The sequence below is a fragment of the Podarcis liolepis genome (assembly GCF_965112155.1).
Source record: "Podarcis liolepis genome assembly, chromosome: 3".
Lineage (NCBI taxonomy): Eukaryota > Metazoa > Chordata > Lepidosauria > Squamata > Lacertidae > Podarcis > Podarcis liolepis.
The window spans coordinates 70,762,235-70,784,994 of record NC_139557.1 but is presented as its reverse complement, the minus strand read 5'-3'; the positions used below and the strand labels follow the sequence as shown (position 1 = coordinate 70,784,994).

General features: G+C 46.9%; 1 protein-coding gene across 2 annotated transcripts in view; it reads left to right on the top strand.

Moving 5' to 3' along the window:
- Nucleotides 1-7,422: 7,422 nt before the first annotated feature.
- The window catches only part of EZR (ezrin), a 39,630-nt gene continuing 24,292 nt past the window's right edge, over nt 7,423-22,760 (top strand). Inside the window, exons 1-2 of one of the 2 annotated variants that reach the window (XM_083496503.1) lie at nt 7,423-7,999; nt 9,856-9,952. In XM_083496503.1, the coding sequence (XP_083352629.1) occupies nt 9,941-9,952 (12 nt within the window). In that variant the 5' untranslated portion in view covers nt 7,423-7,999; nt 9,856-9,940. Of the gene's footprint in view, nt 8,000-8,237; nt 8,396-9,855; nt 9,953-22,760 lie in introns of those variants that run through there. The other variant, XM_083496504.1, reaches the window with a different exon arrangement.

Genomic DNA, 22,760 nt, shown 5'->3' with positions numbered 1-22,760 from the left:
TGACCTCCAGTGGAAGGGGGCTAGAGAGCCCAGGAGCTACTGCTTCTCTCTCTCTCTCTCTCTCTCTCTCTCTCTCTCTCTCTCACACACACACACACACACACACACACACCAGCATCTACTGCCTCATTCTACCTAACAATAGGGCCAGCCCCGGTCACATGAGTAATTCCTTGGCCATCCTTTGCCTGGTGGTTTTGAAAAGAAAAGGTCTGGACATTGTTGCTAACCTGCACACACACAGATTCTAAGATGTCTGTTAACTGGACTGACTTGCAAAGATATCGCAAGCTTTCTCATTCTCATGGGCTGTTTTGTTTTCCTACCAACCAGTCAGCCCTGTGAAAGAGATCATCTTAAACTTATTACTCTGACTCTCCAGTGCCAATGTACCAGTAATAACTCTGCATACCAAGGAAGCCAAACCTATTATTGTTGCTGTGTGCAATTGCATTTTTCCTGTGTCCTTCCACCCATAGTCAAATTTCCCACCTTTTCCTACACAAGATAACCTCTGCTAATAACTGTTTACAACCAATGCTCAAACCATTTCTTTTCAGCTGTAAAGGTGCTCATCATCCTCACCTCGCATATTATACTGGCAAGGCTTTGGGCCACACTGGGCACAATGGCAGCAGCCACATTCGCTCAATCATGTATTTTCCCTGTTGCAATATAAGGCAAATATTGTTGTGTGTGTGATTTCACAGGAAAGGAAAGCTAAGTTTCAATCCCCGCCCCTCCCCACCACGCCTTTGCACACCCTGCCACTCATATACTCTTCTCGCAACCCAAATCCCATCCAGTGTCAGTCTGAGGGAAAAAGAAGAAATCACAGAGAAGTAAGGTCAAGGAGAATTTACTCTTCACTCACAAATGCTCATTTGGATGTTAAAATCAGACCCCTCAATCCCACTCTGCTTCATACATGAATGAGGCACTCACCGTCACATCAAATTTGGTCCTAAGCCAAAATAACTGCCAGAGGCTGTTTGTTTCCTTATTGTCTGTAATGAAAACAGCTGAGGACAATGACAGAGACACACTTCAACATTTCCTCCCATACCTTGGCAAAACAACAAGACACTTGTCTTTAGCAACTACCTCTAAGGGTGAGAGGCTTCTTTGTTTATTAATGGAGATGGGCCTATCTTAGGTGGCTGCTGTTGAGCTACCTAGTGGCTGAGAGCATTGTATGGTGGTTAAAGAATTGGGCTTAGAGTCCCAAGTTTGAATTTCTCCCTAGTTCACGGGTTGGCCTTGAGCATATCACTCTCTCAGTCTAGTCTATCTTGCTGTAAGTGAACTTCTCAGAGGAAAGGACAGAAGATGCAATTTTGACACAAGCTTTTGTGAACTACAACCTGCTTCGTCAGAGGTACATCACACATCTGATTCTAGTACACAAAAGCTTAAGCCCCATTAATGTCTTCTCTCTCTTTTATGTACTGTTTGTTGAGACCATAAAGTAAGCTGTCCTGCCAGGCTTAGTTAGGTCACTCCCCACTCACCTTGGGAGAAAGGGTTATCAAGCCTTTGTTCTTCTATCTTCCATTATGTGAACCCTCCCAGGAAGGAGGTCTGGGCTTCTTGCTCTGAGCCTAGACTGCATGGCTTAAACAAACCATCTTTGTGTTTCCATACAAATAATTTAGAAACATTCACCACTTGGGAATCTAAGTTTAATTGCCTGTGTTTTTCTCAATGCTGTATGGAAAAGCACATGAACCTGACCTTTGAAGAGTTTGTAAGTAAAACATCTTCACCTTACCAAATGTGTGGTCTTTTGCTATGCTAAAGGAAGTGGTGAATTTTGGAAGCAGCTTAGAAGGGGATATTTTAAAGGTCTTAACAACCTATGTTTCAATGCTTTGCTGCATATTTGGTGATTTTAAATCTCTGCTGGGGTTCTCTCATCAAAGAGTACTTGCCCCCAAGCCTGAATCTTAGGCATCCAGTAAATTATCTTTTTTATTATACTTATATCTCTTTCTTTAGCCAAACAAAAACCAGCAAACATCACATGGGACCTTTCCTGAACAGCAGCACAATAAGGAAACACAAAGTACTTGTTAAACTCACACACATTAATACAACATCTCAATATTTTGGGATGTGGGAATGATTGTTTAGAAAAGCACATATTTGTGTATGTGTGTGCATAGGAGCTTGCTGGCTCAGAGACAAAGACCACAAAGCACTTTGCACTCTATGAATTATTTATAATTCCTGAAGGACTCAACTAAATGTTTCCTTACTTTGTGATGATAGCTGTGTTGATTGCCAATTTGGCACCAACCAACGAAAGCTACTTTTCTTTGGGGTAGTACTTAAATGCATCATACATTTTGAAAGGCATTTGATTTATTTTACTCTCTATCCTGTTAGTTATATCCTGCCATCAGCTTCTTTGTCATTTATGATAGTTTTATTGTTTTGATAGGTGGATTTTCAAACATTTCAGATGAACAAAAATACCTTATTTCATCCTGAAGATGCAACACATTCTTCTTGTTGGCATCTCTCTGACTCAAGAGACAATGGAGTGTGCATCCAGGGGTGAAGCCAAACCGTTGCATTAGCAGCACTGCAGTGACCTCCTCGGGGCGCAAGCTTGGGCAGTGTGTATGGAGGTCCTGAGATGCCCAGATGACAAAACCCCACTCCCAGCCTCGCTGATGTGGTCCAAAGGAAAGCAGAGCAATATGTCTGGCACCGGCTTGGCTGCAGGAGATGGGACTGCTTAGACAGGGCAGCTGTCTGGTGACCAAATGCCCCATATCCTTCTGATGCATTAAAAGGGTGGTGTTGAACCCCCAGGCCTATTTACCTGCCCTTCAGGACTTTCCCCAGGCTATGTCCCTGCTCTGCACCACCCTCAAGTGCTTTTGCCTGGCTGGAACATGTTATTGAGCTGTGATAGTGCCCTGTTTGCCTGGCTGTGTGTGTGTGTAGAAATCACTGCTTTTTGCATCACTAGAATGCAGCCTATAGCACAAAGCTAGAAGTCACAGCCACTGCCTCTGGCCACTCCCACCACTAGGAAGCACCCCTCCCTCACCTTTCTGAAGGAGGTTGTCTGGGAGCAAATGCAGCACTTAGGGCGGAAACATTTCCCCACCTCTGCACAGCAATGAGCCCAAAGCTGGTAGCACCCCTGAGAGTGACCAAGCCCAGAAGCCTGGCGAAGAATCAGGGGTGTTCTTTTGGAATCCAGAACACGGGGGCAGTATTTAACCATTTCACAAGCAAAATACATCTAGGGAAAACCAGGCCCATATGTAAAATACCTGTGATGATCACACGTGAGTACTTCGTTGTGTGCACAGTTACTGGAAGCAACAGCACATATGTATATAGCAAAATACATGGGCAATCATCACATAAGAGGAATTGTGTGGATGGAAGTTTAATATCCTCCACCACCCTGCATGGATGTAGGAAATGCCTCGTGTATGATTCATCCCTCCAGAGCTAGTGTGAAGACCAAGGGCACAGCTAGTGAAGGATGCCCGTTTGTAGACTGATTCTTAAATGCCCTGTCTCTGATTTTGTTCCTTATTAATTGTTCCCTGCCCTGAAATAGCATGTCCTCTTACAGACAGGGCTGTTCTTTTTCAGCTGGAACTCAGTTCCGCCAGCTCTCAGGTGGGTGCCATTGCCATTCTAAGAGAACACAGGTGAGTTCACGGTGAGTTCCACAACCTCTTTCTCTAGAAAAATAGCAGTGCTTACAGATTACACAATACTTCCGAACTGTATGCATTCAGGTGTTGTTTAGCTGAGAATAAATGATGGGAAACAGTTTAGATCTAGAAACACCTTGTACAGTGGTACCTCGGTTTAAGAACAGTCCTGTTTACGAACAACTCGGTTTATGAACTCCGCAAAACCGGAAGTAGTGTCCCGGTTTGCTAACTTTACCTCAGTCTAAGAACAGAATCCGAATGGTGGAAGGGCACCAGCGGCAGGAGGCCTCATTACGGAAAGCACGCCTCAGTTTAAGAACGGTTTAGTTTAAGAATGGACTTCCTGAACGGATTAAGTTCGTAAACCAAGGTACCACTGTACTTGATTCCTTCCCATGATCTCCTCCACCCACTTTCTTCCCCATTTGCCATCTTCTTAATTTTCTCTTGGGATCACAGGGGGAGTTCTCCCGGTGGAAAATAAATCCTGGCTATTGCTTCTGTTCTGAAAGTCACAATCTCAGAGGAACATTTCCCAGAATGTGAAATCTAGGTGTCAACAGCAGGTCTGCAAATATGAGTTAATGTATGGCTAGCTGGATGAGAGGATGCTATAAATTCTGGACTGGACTGTAAGGAGTTTTCAAGAGAGTTGTAGATTTCCACATTTCCACCCCTGCCCCCTTTCCAAGGAACTCTGATTTGCATGAAAGGAATGCGGAACTGGATACAATGACAAAGAGCCGTCTTGGCTCTTATTTGTCCACTGCCTCTTTTGATAGTCTGACCCTTGGCCAGACATGAGGCAAAGTGAAGGAAAAGGGATTACTGTATATGAATGAATAGCCTGTTTCAAAGTAGCCAACAAGCAAAAGTAGTTAAATATTTTCAAGGGGTCATCTGTAATTTTGTTTCATGTGAATCACACAATGATTAAATGCAGTAACATTTTCAAAAGACAACAGCAAGAAGAAAACAGCATTTGTAACACAGCTCTATTTTCATGCCAAGAAACATTGCGAGAGTCCTAAGAAACACTGCTGAAGGCACTACTTTTCAGTACTTTCTGCGTGCTGTATTCATTTACTCTGCAATTGCTTGTCTTGCACTGGCTTAAAGGCCTGGAAGGTGTCTGTTACTTTGGCAAAAGATGTACTAGAAAGGCACAATTGTCCTACAATAGGTTATCAACATATCAAAGAAGACCTCAACAGGTGCAGTGTGCGAATTAGCAGGTTGATTACTGCATGGTCCCTTAATGCACATATACTAAGGATAGACAATGGCTCCTTGGAAGGATGACCAGACTGGTAACTTCACACTTGAAAATTTTGCCAATATTCCTTCAAAATGCAAAAAATTAGGACAGGTCAGCAGAAAATAAGAGCTGTCCCTGGGTAACTAGGACAACTGGAGCCTGTATATATGAAAGATAATAATTGCTAAACTTTTTCATATTTTGTCTACTGCGTCTATGGTAGTGCAACTAGTGGCAGAATCCCGACTTCGGGCAGAAATTGTAAACCTATGGTCTTCCAGTTGTTTTTAGACTACAATGCCCAACCTCCAGTGGTATACTGTGAAATGCAGGCACCCACTCTCCCTATAGCCATGCCTCTTCTAAGACAGTAGAACAGTAGTCTGATGAAGAGTTCTGCTGAACTCAAAAGCTTACTGACCAGCTGAGTGCCTGAGGGCCCTGCCCTTGCCTCTCTCCACCTGGGCTAAGGTGGGGCCTGACAGGCTGGAGCAGCTCCTGGTGGACAGGCCACAAGGTTGGCCTCTACACCAAGTGCCAGTCACTGCTGCAGAGGGACAGGCTTGTCTTGGACTTCCTCAAGTGGGAATGGGCCTCCTGATTATTGAAAGAAATGTGGGCTAGTTCCTCCTCAACAGTGCCTAAGCAGGCTACCTGGAGTCAACATCCACCTTACCACTGGTGGTAGGCCTGAGAGCCCCATCATCTCCACCACGACCCGCTATGCGAGGACCCCAGCCAGCACAGCATCTGGCTGAGCTGGCTTAACAATGGGCATTATGTGCATTTGTGGATTTGAATGAACTGAACAGAGTGAAAGGTTATGAGTCATGGGGGTGCAGATATTGAGTGAATGAACTTAGTGCTTAGCTTCTATTTTAATTGCCATTTTGTTAATGTTTTAAATATTGTTTAGTGGATTCTAAATGCTGCATTGATTTGTTAATCACATGACTTGCCATAATTGTGAGGTTTAGCTTATTTTTTAGTTGCTGTTCTGTTAAGTTTTTATAGATTGCAACTGTAATTTGTTAATTATTTTATATGCTGTATTCACGATGTGCTATTATGTTTTATTATGTTATGGTTATTTATTGGTTGTAAGCCGCTTTGAGATTCATTTGAATGAAAAGTGGCATAGAAATACAGTAAATCAAATCAAATCAAATCACTTTTTTGTAACTTTTCAGTTAGGGACTTCAGAATTTTTGAAACGGAAAGTGACACTTTAACATTTAGCCATGCATACCAGTATCACCTCTCTCTTCTTCACTTATTTTGTGGGTTTCTCTCTTGGGGGTGGGTGAGGAACCTGTGGCACTTCACATGTTGTTAAACTACAAATTCCAATTTCTTCATTATTGGTTGTGTTGGCTGGGCTGATGGGAGCTGGGAGCCCAACAACATATTGAGGGTCTGCCTCTGCTTACATGTAAATAGTTAACTGCATCCAGATTGATGGATCATAAGTTGTGCAGGTCTGGGCGAGGAAGTTCAGCTTCTTGCTCAGCTAGGAAACTCAGTATGTGACCTTGAGTCATGTGCTCTTGCTTAGCCTAGCCTACCACAAACACTTCTTGTAAGAATAAATTAGGGAAACCCCATGTATGTACCTGGAGCCTCTTGGAGAAGGGAGGGGCATACTGGCTTGTTTGCTGTGAGCATGTTATGGCACCCTTTAATCAAATTCCCAGGCTGATCGACATTAAAACGAAAAATGGCAAAAGTTTACATTACAAAACACACACAACCCTCCCCCTAAGAAGAAAGCATGTCTCAAAGCAGCATAAACGCCGTCAATAGAATCAAAATTTAAAACTCATTGCACAATCCTGTGCCTCTATTTAGAAGTTATTTGAGTTTATTACTTGCAGGTAAGTATAAAAACCAATCAAAAACTGCAAAGAAATGTGCAAGATTTCAACTTCGGCAGAACCGGATGATAAGCAAATAAATAAGCAGTGAAGAAACAAAAACAAAAGTGTGGGAAAAGCAACTTAATTCGTCCGTTGTCCCCCCACCCCCCTTTCTGTTTTGTTCAGGCTTCTTTTCTTTACTGGTTGAGGTTTATTTTGGAGGACCGCTGTATTTGCTCAGTGTCGAATTTGAGGAAGAGTTCTTGCACATTACTCCTAATTTACAACCTTCTGCATTAATACTGCTCAGCTGGTTAGAGCATGGTGCTGATAACGCCAAGGTTGCAAGTTCGATCCCCATAAGGGACAGCTGCATATTCCTGCTTTGCAGGGGGTTGGACTAGATGATCCTCAGGGTCCCTTCCTGGACCCTTACAGGAAATGGTGGCGTGGGGCAGAACTGAAACTTAAACCAGCACTTGTCTGCTGTCCCGGGACCTTTATACAGCACTATCAAAACTTCTGGGGCTCTGGTTTGTGCCTGTTTGTTCGTTGTCTCCAAGAAGCCTGTTGCTAACGAGCATGATTGCTGGCCCCTTAAAGCCTCGTCAAGTGGCAAAGGAGTTCCGCAGACGCCTGTTTCGCAGCGAGAAAGGAGCGTGCAGATTAGGGCTGCAGACTGGAAGATTAGGACGCCCTAGAAAACAAACCGCGCGAGAGGGGGGCTTGCAGTGCAGACGCCGCGGCCGAGCTCGCTCTTTATTCGACTTTTCCGGTTCCTCCGTTCTTCCTGCATCCGTCGAGCCCCTCCCTGTGCAAATCACAGGGCTTCGCTAGGACCCGCACCATCTGCAGGCGCGCTCGGTCTCCTGCGGCGGCGGCGCCTCCGCCTCTTCCTTCCGCAGGTTCGCAGCGCTCCGAGCCGTCGAGGCGGGAGGAAGGCGCAGCTCGAGCGCGCGCGCGGCTCCGGCTGGCTGGCGGAGGGGAGGCGGGGTGAAGGGCAGGCGAGGCGAGACCTGTGGCGCTTGCCCGCGCAGCGGCGCGTCAGCCATATTGCAGCAGCAGCAGCAGCCGGGGAGGGGCAGCAGCGACGCCCACACGCCCAGAGGACCAAGAGCGCAGCCGGAGCGGACGCCCAGTACCAGCCGCAGCAGTCGCCTTGCCTGGTCGAAGCCACACGGACCTGCCGCGGCGAGGTAAGGACCCCGCGGACGAAACTCCGCCCCACCCTCGACGGTCCTCACGGGAGCCGGGGGTTGGGGGAGACCAGGGAGGAAACTTGGCGGCGACCAAGTGGCGCGAAGTTGCTTTTGTGGCGCTGCAAGCCGAGGCTTCGGCAACAGGTGGGGCGGCGGGGGATTAGCGCCCGGCTCTTCTTCCGAGAGAGGAGTTGGCGCACTTATTTAGCGCTTCTCGAAGCGGCGCGTTTGCATTCTGCCCCAAAAGCCTCGTTAAGTTTTTCTCCTCCCGCCGCTTTCCAGAGAATCTTTGCGCTTCTTGAAAGCTGAACCGGAAAGTGCTGCTTTTCTGTTCCGCCTCGTTTGAGCCGCCCTGCCTTGCATAGCCCGGCCCGAGTCAGCCTCGTGGGAGAAGTAAGCCCCCCCCCCCCCCCAGTTCAGCGCCTCTTACGCCCAAGGAAGTGGGAGAAGGATTTGCCGCTTAAATCCGCCCCCCTCCCTTGGGAATGCCCGCAACAGGATTATTACTCACATCCTCTGGAAACCGGCCTATTTCGACTCGGGTCTTGGATTTTTTGGATCTGGGGGTATTCAAGGGGTAACCGAGGCAGCGATCCGAAGCTCGCTTTCCTGGGAGTCGGCCTCATTGAATCCCACGGGATTTACTTCTGAGTAGAGGTGGCTGGGATTGCGCTGTTAGGCAGCTTGTTCTTTCTTGTCCCGGGGTTGGAGAAAGGGTGGGTCCCCTCCCTGAGCCAGGGATGAAATATTGGGGGGGGGGACAGGTAAGCGATCACAATAAGCAGTGCACGCAGACCATTTGAATGGCAAACCTTGGGGCGGGGGCTCCCTCGAATATCTCATTGGCGTTGGCTTCTATGCCATGCACGCAGGTGGGGGTGGCGGGGTGGGAGCGAGTTCTGCTTCCCGTAAACGGGAGTGAATGCGAAACTCCGTTGGCGGCAACTCATTCCGGAGTGATTAATGCAACTACAAAAAGCAGAGCTACTGATAATACGCGGGCCGGTTCTTCCTCAGCGTTTCGTTTGACGAGGGGAGGAAGCTGAAGCAGTTCCTGTCTGTGGGTGAAAGACTGCAGGTTACATCAGACCTACATTTTGAGCTACCGGGAAACTCCTCTTGCCCTGCCCCGTTTCGAGGCAAAATGAAGCCTTGACTCTGTAAGGTTGTTCCCCGCCAGCTTCAGCCCTTTATTGAATGTGGGGACTCGGTAGAATCGTTGCCTGCAACTTGCTTGCTTCAGAGCAGTCTTAATGCGGGAAGGGAGGGGGGCGGGGAGGTCCCTGATCTTTATTTAAAAGGGCTGTAAAGCTAGTGAATTACTGCTACGAGGTCTTTAAAGCAGAGAGACTTTGAACGCAGACCGTTTCCCTTTAAGGCTTAAAGTTTTAAGTCAAGGGGTTTAGTTGATTCCGTGTTGCTTGGATACTTGTTCTGTAAGAGACCACTGTTTGGAAAAACTTGAAATATGATTAACCCTCCACACACGCACACACATGCATGTCCTTGAACATTTTTGAAATTGTGGTTGTTCCTATGGGTGTGGCTGAGCAAATGACCTTCTCTCCTTGCAATCAGACTCCTCTTTCGCTGGGTGAGGTTGCTGGCTTTGTTTTTTTCTATAGGGGTTGGCGTAACTAAGTAATTATTGGTCATGAGTGAATCATCCTTGCTTACTTAACCTGCTTAAAGCTGCAATCCTATGCACATTTATATGGGAGTGTGTCCAACTGAGCACACTGAAGAGTTACACCTGAGTAGGCTTAAGTAGAACTTCTCTATTGAACTTCTCTCCCCACGCCTTGCACCGTAGTTTAACTTGAGTGTGTTATTTATTTGGATTCTTTGCGCAGATCTTGTAGAAGAAAGGAGGAATACCCTTAGGCTGCTGCATGAATATTTGCTTTTGGACCAACAGGAACACTTCAAGAACCGAAAATGCCAAAACCAGTAAGTGCTTCCACAGAACCTTACACTGCTCATTCATTAGTGCTCCATTTAATTGTTTTTCTTAGGACAAGAATTGTAGAAGTTATAGAATTGTAGAGTTGGAAGGGATCCTGAGGATTATCTAGTCCAACCCTCTGCAATGCAGGAATACACAGCTGTCCCATATGGGGACTGAACCTGCAACCTTGGCATCATCTTAAAGAAACTATACTTTGAAAATTTATAGCACAGCTGTCCCTAAATTGGGGTAGGGGGGGAAGAAGGGGTGCTAAGCTGTGACCCTCCAGATATCTCCCATGATCCCTGACTGGCTGAAGCTGTTGGGAGTTGAAATACAGTAACATTTGTCCAAATTCAAATAACATTTTCTTTCTGTAAAAAAGGTGGCATAAATTATCCTTATACATTCTAATGAAATTATTATAAAAGTAAAAAATTCTTATCTCTTATAAAAAAACCCAGTTACCTGATTGAGGCTACATGGGATTTGCCTCTGAGTAGCCATGTATAGGATTGTGTTGTAAAAAAAGAACAAACAGCAGGAACTTGTGTTTTTTTTATATCCCACAGAAGGTAGGAGTTGTGTTTACATAAGCACATTGGTCCATACTGATGCTTTTATGAGTCTGCCATGTTTTATATGTTTACTCTCTTAACTTTTATATTCTCTGGCTTGAAAGTTAATTGAATCTAAATTTAAGTTTGTTATATTTCCCACCCCCACTGTGTAATCACATTCAGCAGAATCCTAAACATGTTTACACAGAAGTAAGCACTGTTCAATAGGGCTTACTTCATAATTGCACTTAGGTTTGCATTTCAGTAACAAAACTTCAAGCAACTAATACTATCTGTATTAGGGCTTAACATCTCCTCTAGCTGTGGCCCCTTTTTGACCTTGCACTGTGTGATCACACTGAGAGTGACTTTTCCTGAATTACTTTTCACACCAAGTCACAGGTTGCATGGAGACGAAGAATTTGCTTCCCCTGCAGAATTCGTATCTAAGGAGCAGTTTAATAATGAACTTGGATTTCAGAGGAATGACAGAGTTCATTAGCTTGTTAAGGGTGTTTTCTTCAAGAAAGAAGCTAAAGTGTTAATCGGCACAGTTCAGCCTGCGTAAATGGGTTATAAAATGACTCAGTTACTTTACCTAGAGATTAACTGTACACATTGGATGTTCATAAGTTCAGTTAAAACTCCATGGATGCCATGTGAGTTCTTTGCCATGGCTGTGGGGAGCTGGTTTGTGTGGCGGTGGTGTCTTGCAAATTGCCACACTCAAGCTTAAGTTTTAGCTAGCTACCTAAAGACTTGGTAGCGCTGTAGAACTCTTGCACTGTGTGCCAAATCTGCAAAAATTCTTCACACTCTTTTCTCCTTTGACCTCATAACTGTTGTGACAAGAGGTTATGAATAGAGCAGGATCGTTTTTTCATTCTGAGGGCCTTTTTCTTTCATGGACAGTTTTCCAGGGAGCTGCATGCCATTGGTGGGCATGACCAGAGCAGCCCATGTGTCTCTTGTACCATAGGCTACATTCCAGCTACACAAAAGTCAGAGGTTTCCATGCACACATCTCTCTATCCAGGCAAGCAAGAGGCATTCTCACAGTTCAAGGATACATTCCAGCCATGTAAAAGCACCCAAGGAGGGTGTGTAACAGGCATAGTGATGGACTGGCCTGGGGAAAGTCCTGGGGGGTCAGATAGAGTGGCCTGGAGTGCTGCATTTGACCCCCCCAGGCCTGAAATTCCCCACTCATGGCTTATTAGTGCTTCAGCCATTTATTTCAGCTTCCCACAGGGGGGAAGTTGTGGCTGAAAAACTGCAAGAATAAGAAGCTGTTTGTGCTACTGTTTAGCAAAGGAGCTTTTCTCTGCCCTGGAGATCAATCCTGTGCACACTTAGGTGTAAGTTCCGTTAAACTTGGTGGGACTTAATTGTAAGTAATGTTTAGTATCGAGCTGCTATAGCAGAGATATGTTGGTCTAAGATGATTTGATTTTGCAGAAAACATTGTGAAACACTTCCCTTCTTCAAGGAAGCTTTTGCCATTGCTGCTGCTAGTCTAAGGGCATTTGTCACTAAATATGTGTGAGCAAACAAACAGAATCAGTCCCCTCAAGAAATTAGGACGAACTCCCAAGTCATTGAAGTCTGACAGGGCTTAGTGAAAAAAGACTGTTTTTTGTAATTTTTCAAATATTATTTAAAATGTTTTTAAACAACTCATCTTTACAGATCCCAAGGCAGCATACAAAGGGCATGGCTGACCAGCCATATCAAAATAAAATGCAGTACAGTGGTACCTCGCAAGACGAATGCCTCGCAAGACGGAAAACTCGCAAAACGAAAGGGTTTTTTGTTTTTTGAGCTGCTTTGCAAGATGATTTTCCCTATGGGCTTGCTTCGCAAGACGGAAACGTCTTGCAAGTTTGTTTCCTTTTTCTTAACATCGTTAATACAGTTGCAACTTGACTTCGAGGAGCAACTCATAGCACGCGGTGTGGTAGCCTTTTTTGAGGTTTTTGAAGACTTTGGTGATTTTTGAAGCTTTTCCAAAACTTTTCCGACACCGTGCGTCGCAAGACGAAAAAAATCGCAAGACGACAAAACTCGCAGAACAAATTAATTTCGTCTTGCGAGGCACCACTGCAATACAAGAATCACAGTCAAATGAAACAATACATGTCCCAGTCCTTTGTTGCTGCCAAAATGCTGAGGAGATCCATTTTCTTGATTTGAACTCTTTGATAAAGAGCCAGCAATATATAAATCACTGCCATCCTTTAGACCATTAGGAGGGTGGGTTAAAATGGCAGGATGGGTTTTTTGTGAGAACCTGCTTCTACTGTAGATGGATGGATTTTTCCTCCCAAGCTGCTGCATTGCTCCACAGGTGTGGCAAGTTGGAGTGATGTGGATAGAAATGGCTAAAGCTTTGACTTGAGAAAAGGGAGATAAATATGTTTGCCAATTGCTGATAGCTGCGTTTCCACCCTTAGAAACTGAAAGGTTTACTTCATTATGTGTGTGACAGCTAGCTCTCTGTTCAAGGCAAGCTACTCTTTTTGTCTACATTTCTATTAAAAAGTTGACTAGAGATGGAAGAGAAATTAGCTCTGGATTTTTACGTGAATACTTCAGAAGCGTAGCTTTCTTACCTTTGAAACAATCCTCAATAACTGTTCCCAATTAGAGATGAAGAAACTAAAACTTGAGTGGGAGCTGCCCATGGCTATCCAGTTAACTCAGGGTTTTGAACTGGTGTGTTCTTGTCATGAATCTGAGGAGCAGCTAACCTGTTGCCCTCCAAGGGTTGTTGGACTCCAGCCAGCATGCTCAGTGGTCAGGCATGATGGAAGTTGTACTCCAACAACATGGAGGGCCATAGGCTAACCAGGCCTGCCATACAGGTTGGTGAAGAAGGTGTGAGGTCACTGCCAGAAACATGTAATAGGAATAGGTCATTGCCTGAAACTTGTAATGGGAACAGTATGTTTATAAGTCTGCCATAAGCACAAAATACCTTTCTTGGATTAATATTGGATTCGTTATTCCTACTGATACTTTCCAGGACAAAATGCTGTACCTTAACTTCTAGGGTATCCATGCCACCTACTTTTCCTCCTTCCTCCCTTCATACTTTTCCATTCTCCCACTCCACCCCACCCCCGGATGTTATTGTAGTGATGATAGAAGTCCACTTCCTATGTAATCTGAGGCTTTCTACCATTTTCAATCCAGCTGGATAGAGCAGTTAGGTGAATTAGAAACTCAAATTCTGTGAGAATGCCCTACCTTGACATGACCTCCTGGGCTCTGGTTAGTTACACAGAAACATTTCTGTAGGTTGAGGAAAAGTTCCTTCATCTAATCATCTAAAGCTGCTTACAACTGTGTTCTTAATTGTGCCTGAGCTTGGCCTGTCAGCTGACAAGTGGAGCAACAGCTAGTAGAGGTGAACTTGTTCTTCCTTCTCTTGCAGTCAACAAATGTCTTGAGAGCTAAAATTCTGACCTGGTCTGCAAGGTAAATGGGGAAAGCCAGCTATCACCTTTCCAGTAATTTCTGAGCTGTGTGGTGCTGCTGGGGATTTACAGGCATGGATCTGTGATGGTTCCTACCAGTGCAGTGTGTGCACAGCTTTCTACATAATCAGCAGTTAAGTACAGTAGTGCCCCGCAAGACGAATGCCTCGCAAGACAAAAAACTCGCTAGACGAAAGGTTTTTTCGTCCGCGATTTGCCTCGCAAGACGAATTCCCCTATGGGCTTGCTTCGCAAGACGAAGCCCATAGGGAAATCTCCGGGGACCTCTTTTAAATGCTAGCGGTGGGGAGCAAAGCCTTCCCCCCCCCTCCGGCCTTCAGAAGAGGTCCAGGAAGGCTGGCGGGGGCCAAAAGGCTTTGCTCCCCAGGGCCAGCATTTTAAAAGCAGTCCGGGATAGCAGGGAAGCGCTTCCTGCTATCCCGGACGGCTTTTGAAGGCAGGAGAGATCCGCGAAGCCTGGGCGCGCTGCGCCCAGGCTTCGGGATGCCGGCAAGTCTCCGCCAGCAGCGGCAGAGCTGCCGCTGCTGGCAGAGAGATCCGCGAAGCCTGGGCGCGCTGCGCACAGGCTTCGGGATGCTGGCAAGTCTCCGCCAGCAGCGGCAGAGCTGCCGCTGCTGGCAGAGAGATCCGCGAAGCCTGGGCGCGCTGCGCACAGGCTTCGGGATGCCGGCAAGTCTCCGCCAGCAGCGGCAGAGCTGCCGCTGCTGGCAGAGAGATCCGCGAAGCCTGGGCGCGCTGCGCCAAGGCTTCGGGATGCCGGCAAGTCTCCGCCAGCAGCGGCAGAGCTGCCGCTGCTGGCAGAGAGATCCGCGAAGCCTGGGCGCGCTGCGCACAGGCTTCGGGATGCCGGCAAGTCTCCGCCAGCAGCGGCAGAGCTGCCGCTGCTGGCAGAGAGATCCGCGAAGCCTGGGCGCGCTGCGCACAGGCTTCGGGATGCCGGCAAGTCTCCGCCAGCAGCGGCAGAGCTGCCGCTGCTGGCAGAGAGATCCGCGAAGCCTGGGCGCGCTGCGCCAAGGCTTCGGGATGCCGGCAAGTCTCCGCCAGCAGCGGCAGAGCTGCCGCTGCTGGCAGAGAGATCCGCGAAGCCTGGGCGCGCTGCGCACAGGCTTCGGGATGCCGGCAAGTCTCCGCCAGCAGCGGCAGAGCTGCCGCTGCTGGCAGAGAGATCCGCGAAGCCTGGGCGCGCTGCGCCCAGGCTTCGGGATGCCGGCAAGTCTCCGCCAGCAGCGGCAGAGCTGCCGCTGCTGGCAGAGAGATCCGCGAAGCCTGGGCGCGCTGCGCACAGGCTTCGGGATGCCGGCAAGTCTCCGCCAGCAGCGGCAGAGCTGCCGCTGCTGGCAGAGAGATCCGCGAAGCCTGGGCGCGCTGCGCACAGGCTTCGGGATGCCGGCAAGTCTCCGCCAGCAGCGGCAGAGCTGCCGCTGCTGGCAGAGAGATCCGCGAAGCCTGGGCGCGCTGCGCCAAGGCTTCGGGATGCCGGCAAGTCTCCGCCAGCAGCGGCAGAGCTGCCGCTGCTGGCAGAGAGATCCGCGAAGCCTGGGCGCGCTGCGCACAGGCTTCGGGATGCTGGCAAGTCTCCGCTAGCAGCGGCAGAGCTGCCGCTGCTGGCAGAGAGATCCGCTGGGAAGGAATCCCTTGGACCCCCGCCAGACTTCAAAAGAGCTTCGGGAAGTCCAGCGGGGGGCCAAGGGATTCCCTCCCAGCCGCCCGCCTTTAGAAGCGCTCGGGGGAACACCTGCCCCCGCCGCCCCACTTCGGAAAGCTGTTCCGAAGTGGGGCGGGCAGGCGGGGACACCCGCCCCCGCCGCCCCTCTTCGGAAAGCTGTTCCGAAGTGGGGAGGGGGGGTCGGGAACACCTGGCCCCGCCGCCCCACTTCGGAAAGCTCTTCCGAAGTGGGGAGGGGGGTCGGGGACACCTGGCCCTGCCGCCCCACTTCGGAAAGCTCTTCCGAAGTGGGGAGGGGGGTCGGGGACACCTGGCCCCCCCGCCCCACTTCGGAAAGCTCTTCCGAAGTGGGGAGGGGGGTCGGGAACACCTGGCCCTGCCGCCCCACTTCGGAAAGCTCTTCCGAAGTGGGGACGGGGGTCAGGGACACCTGGCCCCGCCGCCCCACTTCGGAAAGCTCTTCCGAAGTGGGGAGGGGGGTCGGGAACACCTGGCCCCGCCGCCCCACTTCGGAAAGCTCTTCCGAAGTGGGGAGGGGGGGTCGGGAACACCTGGCCCCACCGCCCCACTTCGGAAAGCTCTTCCGAAGTGGGGAGGGGGGTCGGGGACACCTGGCCCCCCCGCCCCACTTCGGAAAGCTCTTCCGAAGTGGGGAGGGGGGTCGGGAACACCTGGCCCTGCCGCCCCACTTCGGAAAGCTCTTCCGAAGTGGGGACGGGGGTCAGGGACACCTGGCCCCGCCGCCCCACTTCGGAAAGCTCTTCCGAAGTGGGGAGGGGGGTCGGGAACACCTGGCCCCGCCGCCCCACTTCGGAAAGCTCTTCCGAAGTGGGGAGGGGGGGTCGGGAACACCTGGCCCCACCGCCCCACTTCGGAAAGCTCTTCCGAAGTGGGGAGGGGGGTCGGGAACACCTGGCCCCGCCGCCCCACTTCGGAAAGCTCTTCCGAAGTGGGGAGGGGGGGTCGGGAACACCTGGCCCCACCGCCCCACTTCGGAAAGCTCTTCCGAAGTGGGGAGGGGGGTCGGGAACACCTGGCCCCGCCGCCCCACTTCGGAAAGCTGTTCCGAAGTGGGGCGGGCAGGCGGGGACACCCGCCCCCGCCGCCCCTCTTCGGAAAGCTGTTCCGAAGTGGGGAGGGGGGGTCGGGAACACCTGGCCCCGCCGCCCCACTTCGGAAAGCTCTTCCGAAGTGGGGAGGGGGGTCGGGAACACCTGGCCCCGCCGCCCCACTTCGGAAAGCTCTTCCGAAGTGGGGAGGGGGGGTCGGGAACACCTGGCCCCACCGCCCCACTTCGGAAAGCTCTTCCGAAGTGGGGAGGGGGGTCGGGAACACCTGGCCCCGCCGCCCCACTTCGGAAAGCTCTTCCGAAGGTGGGCGGGGGGCGGGAACACCTTCTGAAGGCGGGCAGGGGGCAAAAGTCTTTGTCCCCCCCTGCCTGCCTTCTCAGGGGCTTTTAAATCGCCCCGGACAGCGGAGAAGTCCTCCGCTGTCCGGAGCGATTTTAAAATGCCGCCCGCCAGCATTTTAAGATAGCCCCGCACAGCGGAGAAGTCCTCCGCTGTCCCAGGGTTTTTTAAAATGCTGGGGGTGGGAAGAAAAGCCCTTGTCCCCCCCCCCCAGCCTTCAGAAGAGGTCCGGGGACAGACTGTCCCTGGACCTGGTCTGAAGGTGGTTTCCCTAGGAACGCATTAATTGATTTTCAATGCATTCCTATGGGAAACCGTGCATCGCAAGACGAAAAAACCGCAAGACGAAGAGAATTGCGGAACGAATTAATTTCGTCTTGCGAGGCACCACTGTAGCTCTTTGACTGATACAGTTATTAGGAAAGGAGAAAAATCATCATGGGGGATTACCTAGCTTAAAGTTATTGCTGATCCACCCGTTTTGAAAGAGCGAAGTTTAGTTTCGGAATTCTCCCCTCTCTTTGCTCCAGCTCTGCCCTCTGCAATTGCTAATACCACTGAAGAGAGATGCATATTTATTTACAGGCTCACAACTGGAGATAAGGTTGCCTTTGCAGAACTGAAGCTGCCCAGAATTCTTTACAGGCATTTGGGCGTTCAAAGATTCCTTCCCTTGGAGAACGGGACTGTCTCTATAACATGGGCTGGGAACCTTTGGTCCTCCAGATGTTGCTGTAAAGCTCCCATAATTCCTGGCTATTGCTTATGCTAGTCTGAGCTGGAGCTGGCAAGTGTTGTAGGTCCAGCAACATTTGGCAGACTACAGGCTCCCCAAGTTTGCCATAGAGAAGAAGCAGCTATGGATGCAGCCCACCTTTATCCCAGCTTCAGTTCTATGAAGTTCACCGCCGTTTTCAGTTGAAAGATGAGGAAACATAGGCAAGTCACTCTGCCAGCCTAAGGCTGTGACCCTAAACACTAGGAATTAAGCCCAGTAGAACATGGGGGCTTATTTCCAAGCAGTGTTATGGGCTGAAAATCTCTCATAAGTTCATTAGTAACAATGGATAGATGCCAACTGTAAATAATACCATATTAGGCAAGCTTGGACGTTTCAGCTTTTTTTTTTTTTTTTTAGCTTAAGTTGTTAGGCTGGACTAGGGAACAAAAAGTTAAAGCCCATATCAAACATGAGGATATATTTTCCAAAGATAATCAGCTTCTGTAAACCACTATGGTATTTTTTTTTTAATGGAAAACAGTTTAGACATAAATACTCTCACCAAGGTTCCAATCTGCACTGTGCCTGTCACACCTCCTGTATAAATTCCCCCCCCCCAACTCCCATTTCATGAATGGCTTCATATCTGGTATGGTGCCTAGACATTCTTGTGTAAGACCGTCATTTAAGACCTGCCTGAAAATACCAAGTGCTAAAATAAAATTGTACACTGATTCACAGGGCAGAGCTTGTTGAAAGGCAGCATAAACTTTAATTCAAAGCAAACACATTGGAGTAAAGTAAATATTAAGGTACAAATACTAATTTGAAACAGGCTCTAGAGATCTTTACATTTGCCTGTGTATGAGGATATCTTTACATAGGCTGGGCAGAGCCTAATGAATTAGTTTCTACTTGCATGTACAATATGTCCTGCTTTTCCAGCAATAGCAAAAAGTGTGTACATGGAACACATGGATAAAATTTTATTTATATATTTGGCCCTGTTCCTTAAGGGGGTTGACTATACTGTTATGTTTGTGAGAGCAGGAGGTACTGTTGAATTGGGCATATGGTGGAACAGTTTTTCTCTGCGTATTAGCCAGAAGGATGTAATTACTAGCCTATTTCCAGTGCCTGCCATCAAGTGATTGCTGCTTTCTTTTCATTCACCGCATAAAGTCTATACGCTTTCTTTGTATTTTAGAACGCTTCCTAAATAAAGCTTAAGCATCCATTCTTAGCATAATCATCTCCTTTTATTAATGAACTACCAATCTGCATACAGCTGTTGCAACAAAGAAATCTGATTAGGGAGGGGTTTGGTACAGTCGGCTGCTGCTTTTCTCTGTGTTTGGCCTCGTACAAAGAGTTTGTTTAGTCTCTTATAGTATGTGTGGCGCAAAGGCACATGAATCATTTGTCACCCAAAACTGGACAGTACTATCCTAATATGTGTAGATGTAAACATTTACCATTTTACAAAATAATACAGCTAGCTTCATCGGAATTTTCTTCTACATTGAAAATCAGTTCACATTAATTTAACAAGCTCTTTGGGCTTGGGGGAATATTAATATTTTGCATGAGTAAAAAGTCATGACTTTAGTCCCAAATCTTGGATGTTAACCACAGCCAAAAAGTATCTTAGAAAATCCCTTGATGGTTTCATATATTTGACCATGATACATACCACCAGGTGCTACATTCCCTGGTGACATAAAGTATGTAAGCAAAGATTTCTCCCAAAGATGATGAACCATCATAAGCTAGAATGAGAGTTCTTCAGTCCAGGTGAAAGGCAGTTAAAAGGAGGTTTATAATTTTTTTAAAAAACACCCGCTAACGGTGCCTCAGTCTTATATGAACTTTAGTTTATTGGCTCCCATGCAGTCCACTACTGAGGCAAGACAACTATCCAGCACATCCACTGCCACTCCTGCAGATATAAAGGAGAAGCAGAGCTGTGTGTTATCAGCATATTGCTGACAACATACTTCAAAACTCCAGATGACCCCACTCAGTGGTTTTATATAGATGTTAAATAGCATGGGGAATAAAATTGAACTCTGAGCAACCCCACATTGAAGGCTCCGTGGGGCCAAAGAGCCCTCTCCAAGCATTACCCTCCCGAAGTAGATTATTCTCTTTTTAGACACCAAAAAGCATTTGATAATGTGGAGAAGCAGCATTTTAATTGTTTCTTGAACCTTTAAAAATTAGCTATTTTAGATGTTGGAATCTGTTTTCAGTAAGCGTCTTTTCAACAATCAGGGTTTTTTTCTGGTTTCTGTTTTACAGAAGGGCATGTCAAAGTTACTCCTCCTCCTGTTATCATTTGTGCTTTCATTAGAGCCTTTGCCAATTGATACTAGGAGGAACAAGTTGACATTTGCAATATAATGTTATCCCTATTGTGTCTGTGTTACCCGATCCTAAAGCTGATGGGGTTGAGGGGCAAATAAGTTCCAAAATATAAAATACAGTAAGGTTGTGGAAAATTCTGGCTCATTGACTGGAAAAAGAGTAAGTGAATTAGTTTATTGCTTAGAAGGATAGCAGCTATTTATTGTGTAAAATACTTTTTCTTATTTATGAATATTGCCATTCAGGTTAATCTTTCTATCTTGGAAATGTATCTGAAATTGTTTTTGTTTTGTTTTTTTAATTTAGATGGGCAAATATGTCTCAACAGCTACTCTCGGAGGTTCTTTATCAAGTTAATAGAGGAGCCTAGGAGTTCTTTATATTTAAATGTACCATCAAGCAGTTGAACTTGCTTCAGTGTATGACTGGTTTCATCCATTTGAAAAGCAGAACATGGTTTATTTTTGTTTTTTAATGACCATACTTGTTTGCTTTGGTTTCAAAAATGGTTATGGCCTATGATGTGTTAAACCTAGATTCTATTATTGCCTTATTTACATTAGTGTTAACTTAGATCATGTTTAAGACTATCCTTATTTACTTCTGTTCTATTAAAAAAACCAAGTCACAGAAGTTCTACAAAATCTTTGAAAACATTACAACATGGAAGCACATATTTAACTTTCCTGTACCAGGAGTAATGTAGAACTTGACTGAGGTTGGGGACATTCAACAGAACTCCAGATTCAGGAGTGTGTGTTGGCTATAGGTGGCAGTGGTGAGATATTGGGCCGGAATCTCTTTTATCTTAGCAGTGCTTCTCAAGCCACTCTTAGAAACCCTGAGTGCTTCTTCCAGTCAGCACAGTTAAAAGAAGCAGTGAAAAACAATAATATTGGATAATAATATTGGATAATATAATATTGGATAATATCCTTCCTACATCCCTCTCCAAAGCACTGTCATTGGAAGTAAAAAGGATAAGCATTCCTTGGTTGGAAGCTACAATTTTTGTCACCAAAGTGTGTGCCATCTCACACTTTCTTCCTGCCTACCATTTCCTTTTATGGAGAACTGGGGAAGAGTATCTATTTTTAAATGATTTTCTGTGTCCCTCTGAAGCAGCCTTTCCGAACATGGTGCCTTCCAGACATCTGGCCTGCAACAGCCATCAGTCAGGGTCCATGGTCAGGGATGATGAGAGTTGTAATTAAAACCATTTGGAGAGCACCACATTGTAGAAGTGTCCCTTGAAACTTCAGGAGCGGCCTGGTTCACTTCAGACTGCTCCGGACGAGGTCTGAATCTCTGGATGTTGCTTTTGTCCAAACTGAATGCATACCCCTAGTTATTCCTGTTCCAGTAAATAACTACTGCAAGAGGAAGATTGAGGCTAGAGTACGAAAAAACTGATCGTATGGTTGCATAGTAATTATTGTATTTCTAATAGGAGCTAATAAAGGTGACTGTTGCATTGTGGACAAGCAATGTCTGTAAGAGAGTTTTCTCCATATGCAGAAGCCATTGTGAAGTGTTGAGAACTGGTGACATGTGTTCTGTCTTGTAGCCATTATGCCCAGGAATAATACTGTGGTATTTATGATGAGGCTTGTAAGCTTTCTCCTGGGGTTCCCAGTTATCTTGCTGTTCCATTTTCAAGGGATGTATGGAGAAGGCACTGGTAGCCACTGGTCTTCAGTTACAACTTTTCCCATCCTTCCTTGTTCTTTGTACTGGTCTAAAGAGTCTTTGTAGATAGGCCCTGTAAAGTTTAACCTTGGGATTTTTAGTTCCATTGAGAATGCTGAAAGTTAAATTTATCTACCACACTAGTGGCCACAAAGGGTTCCTTCTGTTAACCTCCAACACAGGTATGTGGAAATTTTGGCCCTCCAGATGTTGGTGAACTACAACTGCCATCAGTTCTAGACAGCATGGCCAATGGACAGAGATGATGGGAGTTTAGCAAAATCTGGAGGGCCAACTGTTCTTTATGCCTACTCTGTGTATAGGAATCTGCTGTTGAAAACTGAGCAACCCTATCTATGGCAAAAAAAACCCCACACCTATCAAAGTACTGCATCATGCTTGCTTAAGACAGCTGAGTAGGTGATATTGTTTTGGAGTGCAGTAAATGAAACAATAATGACAAGCATCAGCATTCACCAATTCTGTTTCTTGCTTCTCCACTAGCTCCATTATTCCTTCTCCTAATAGCCAACTGTTCTTTAACCTGCTCTCAGAAGATGGTCCACATAATGTTCCTGACCTTTATGGACCTGGTGAAAGGCAACCTTTGGTGATTCTGAGATGCTTTTATATTATTATATTGTATATGCCTTTTTATTTATTTCCTAAATTTTTATACTACCCTTCATCTGAAGATCACAAGGTTGTTCACAATATAAAAATGCAAAATGAGAACACAAAATACACAATAAAACATAAAATCCCCCTCCCACAAAGGCATTTAAATAGCCATAGGATGTTAATCAGCCAAATGCCTGGTTGAAGAGAATCATTTTTGCCTGGAGTCTAAAGCTATGTAATGAAAGGACCAGGCCAGCCTTCTTGGGGAGGAGAGCAT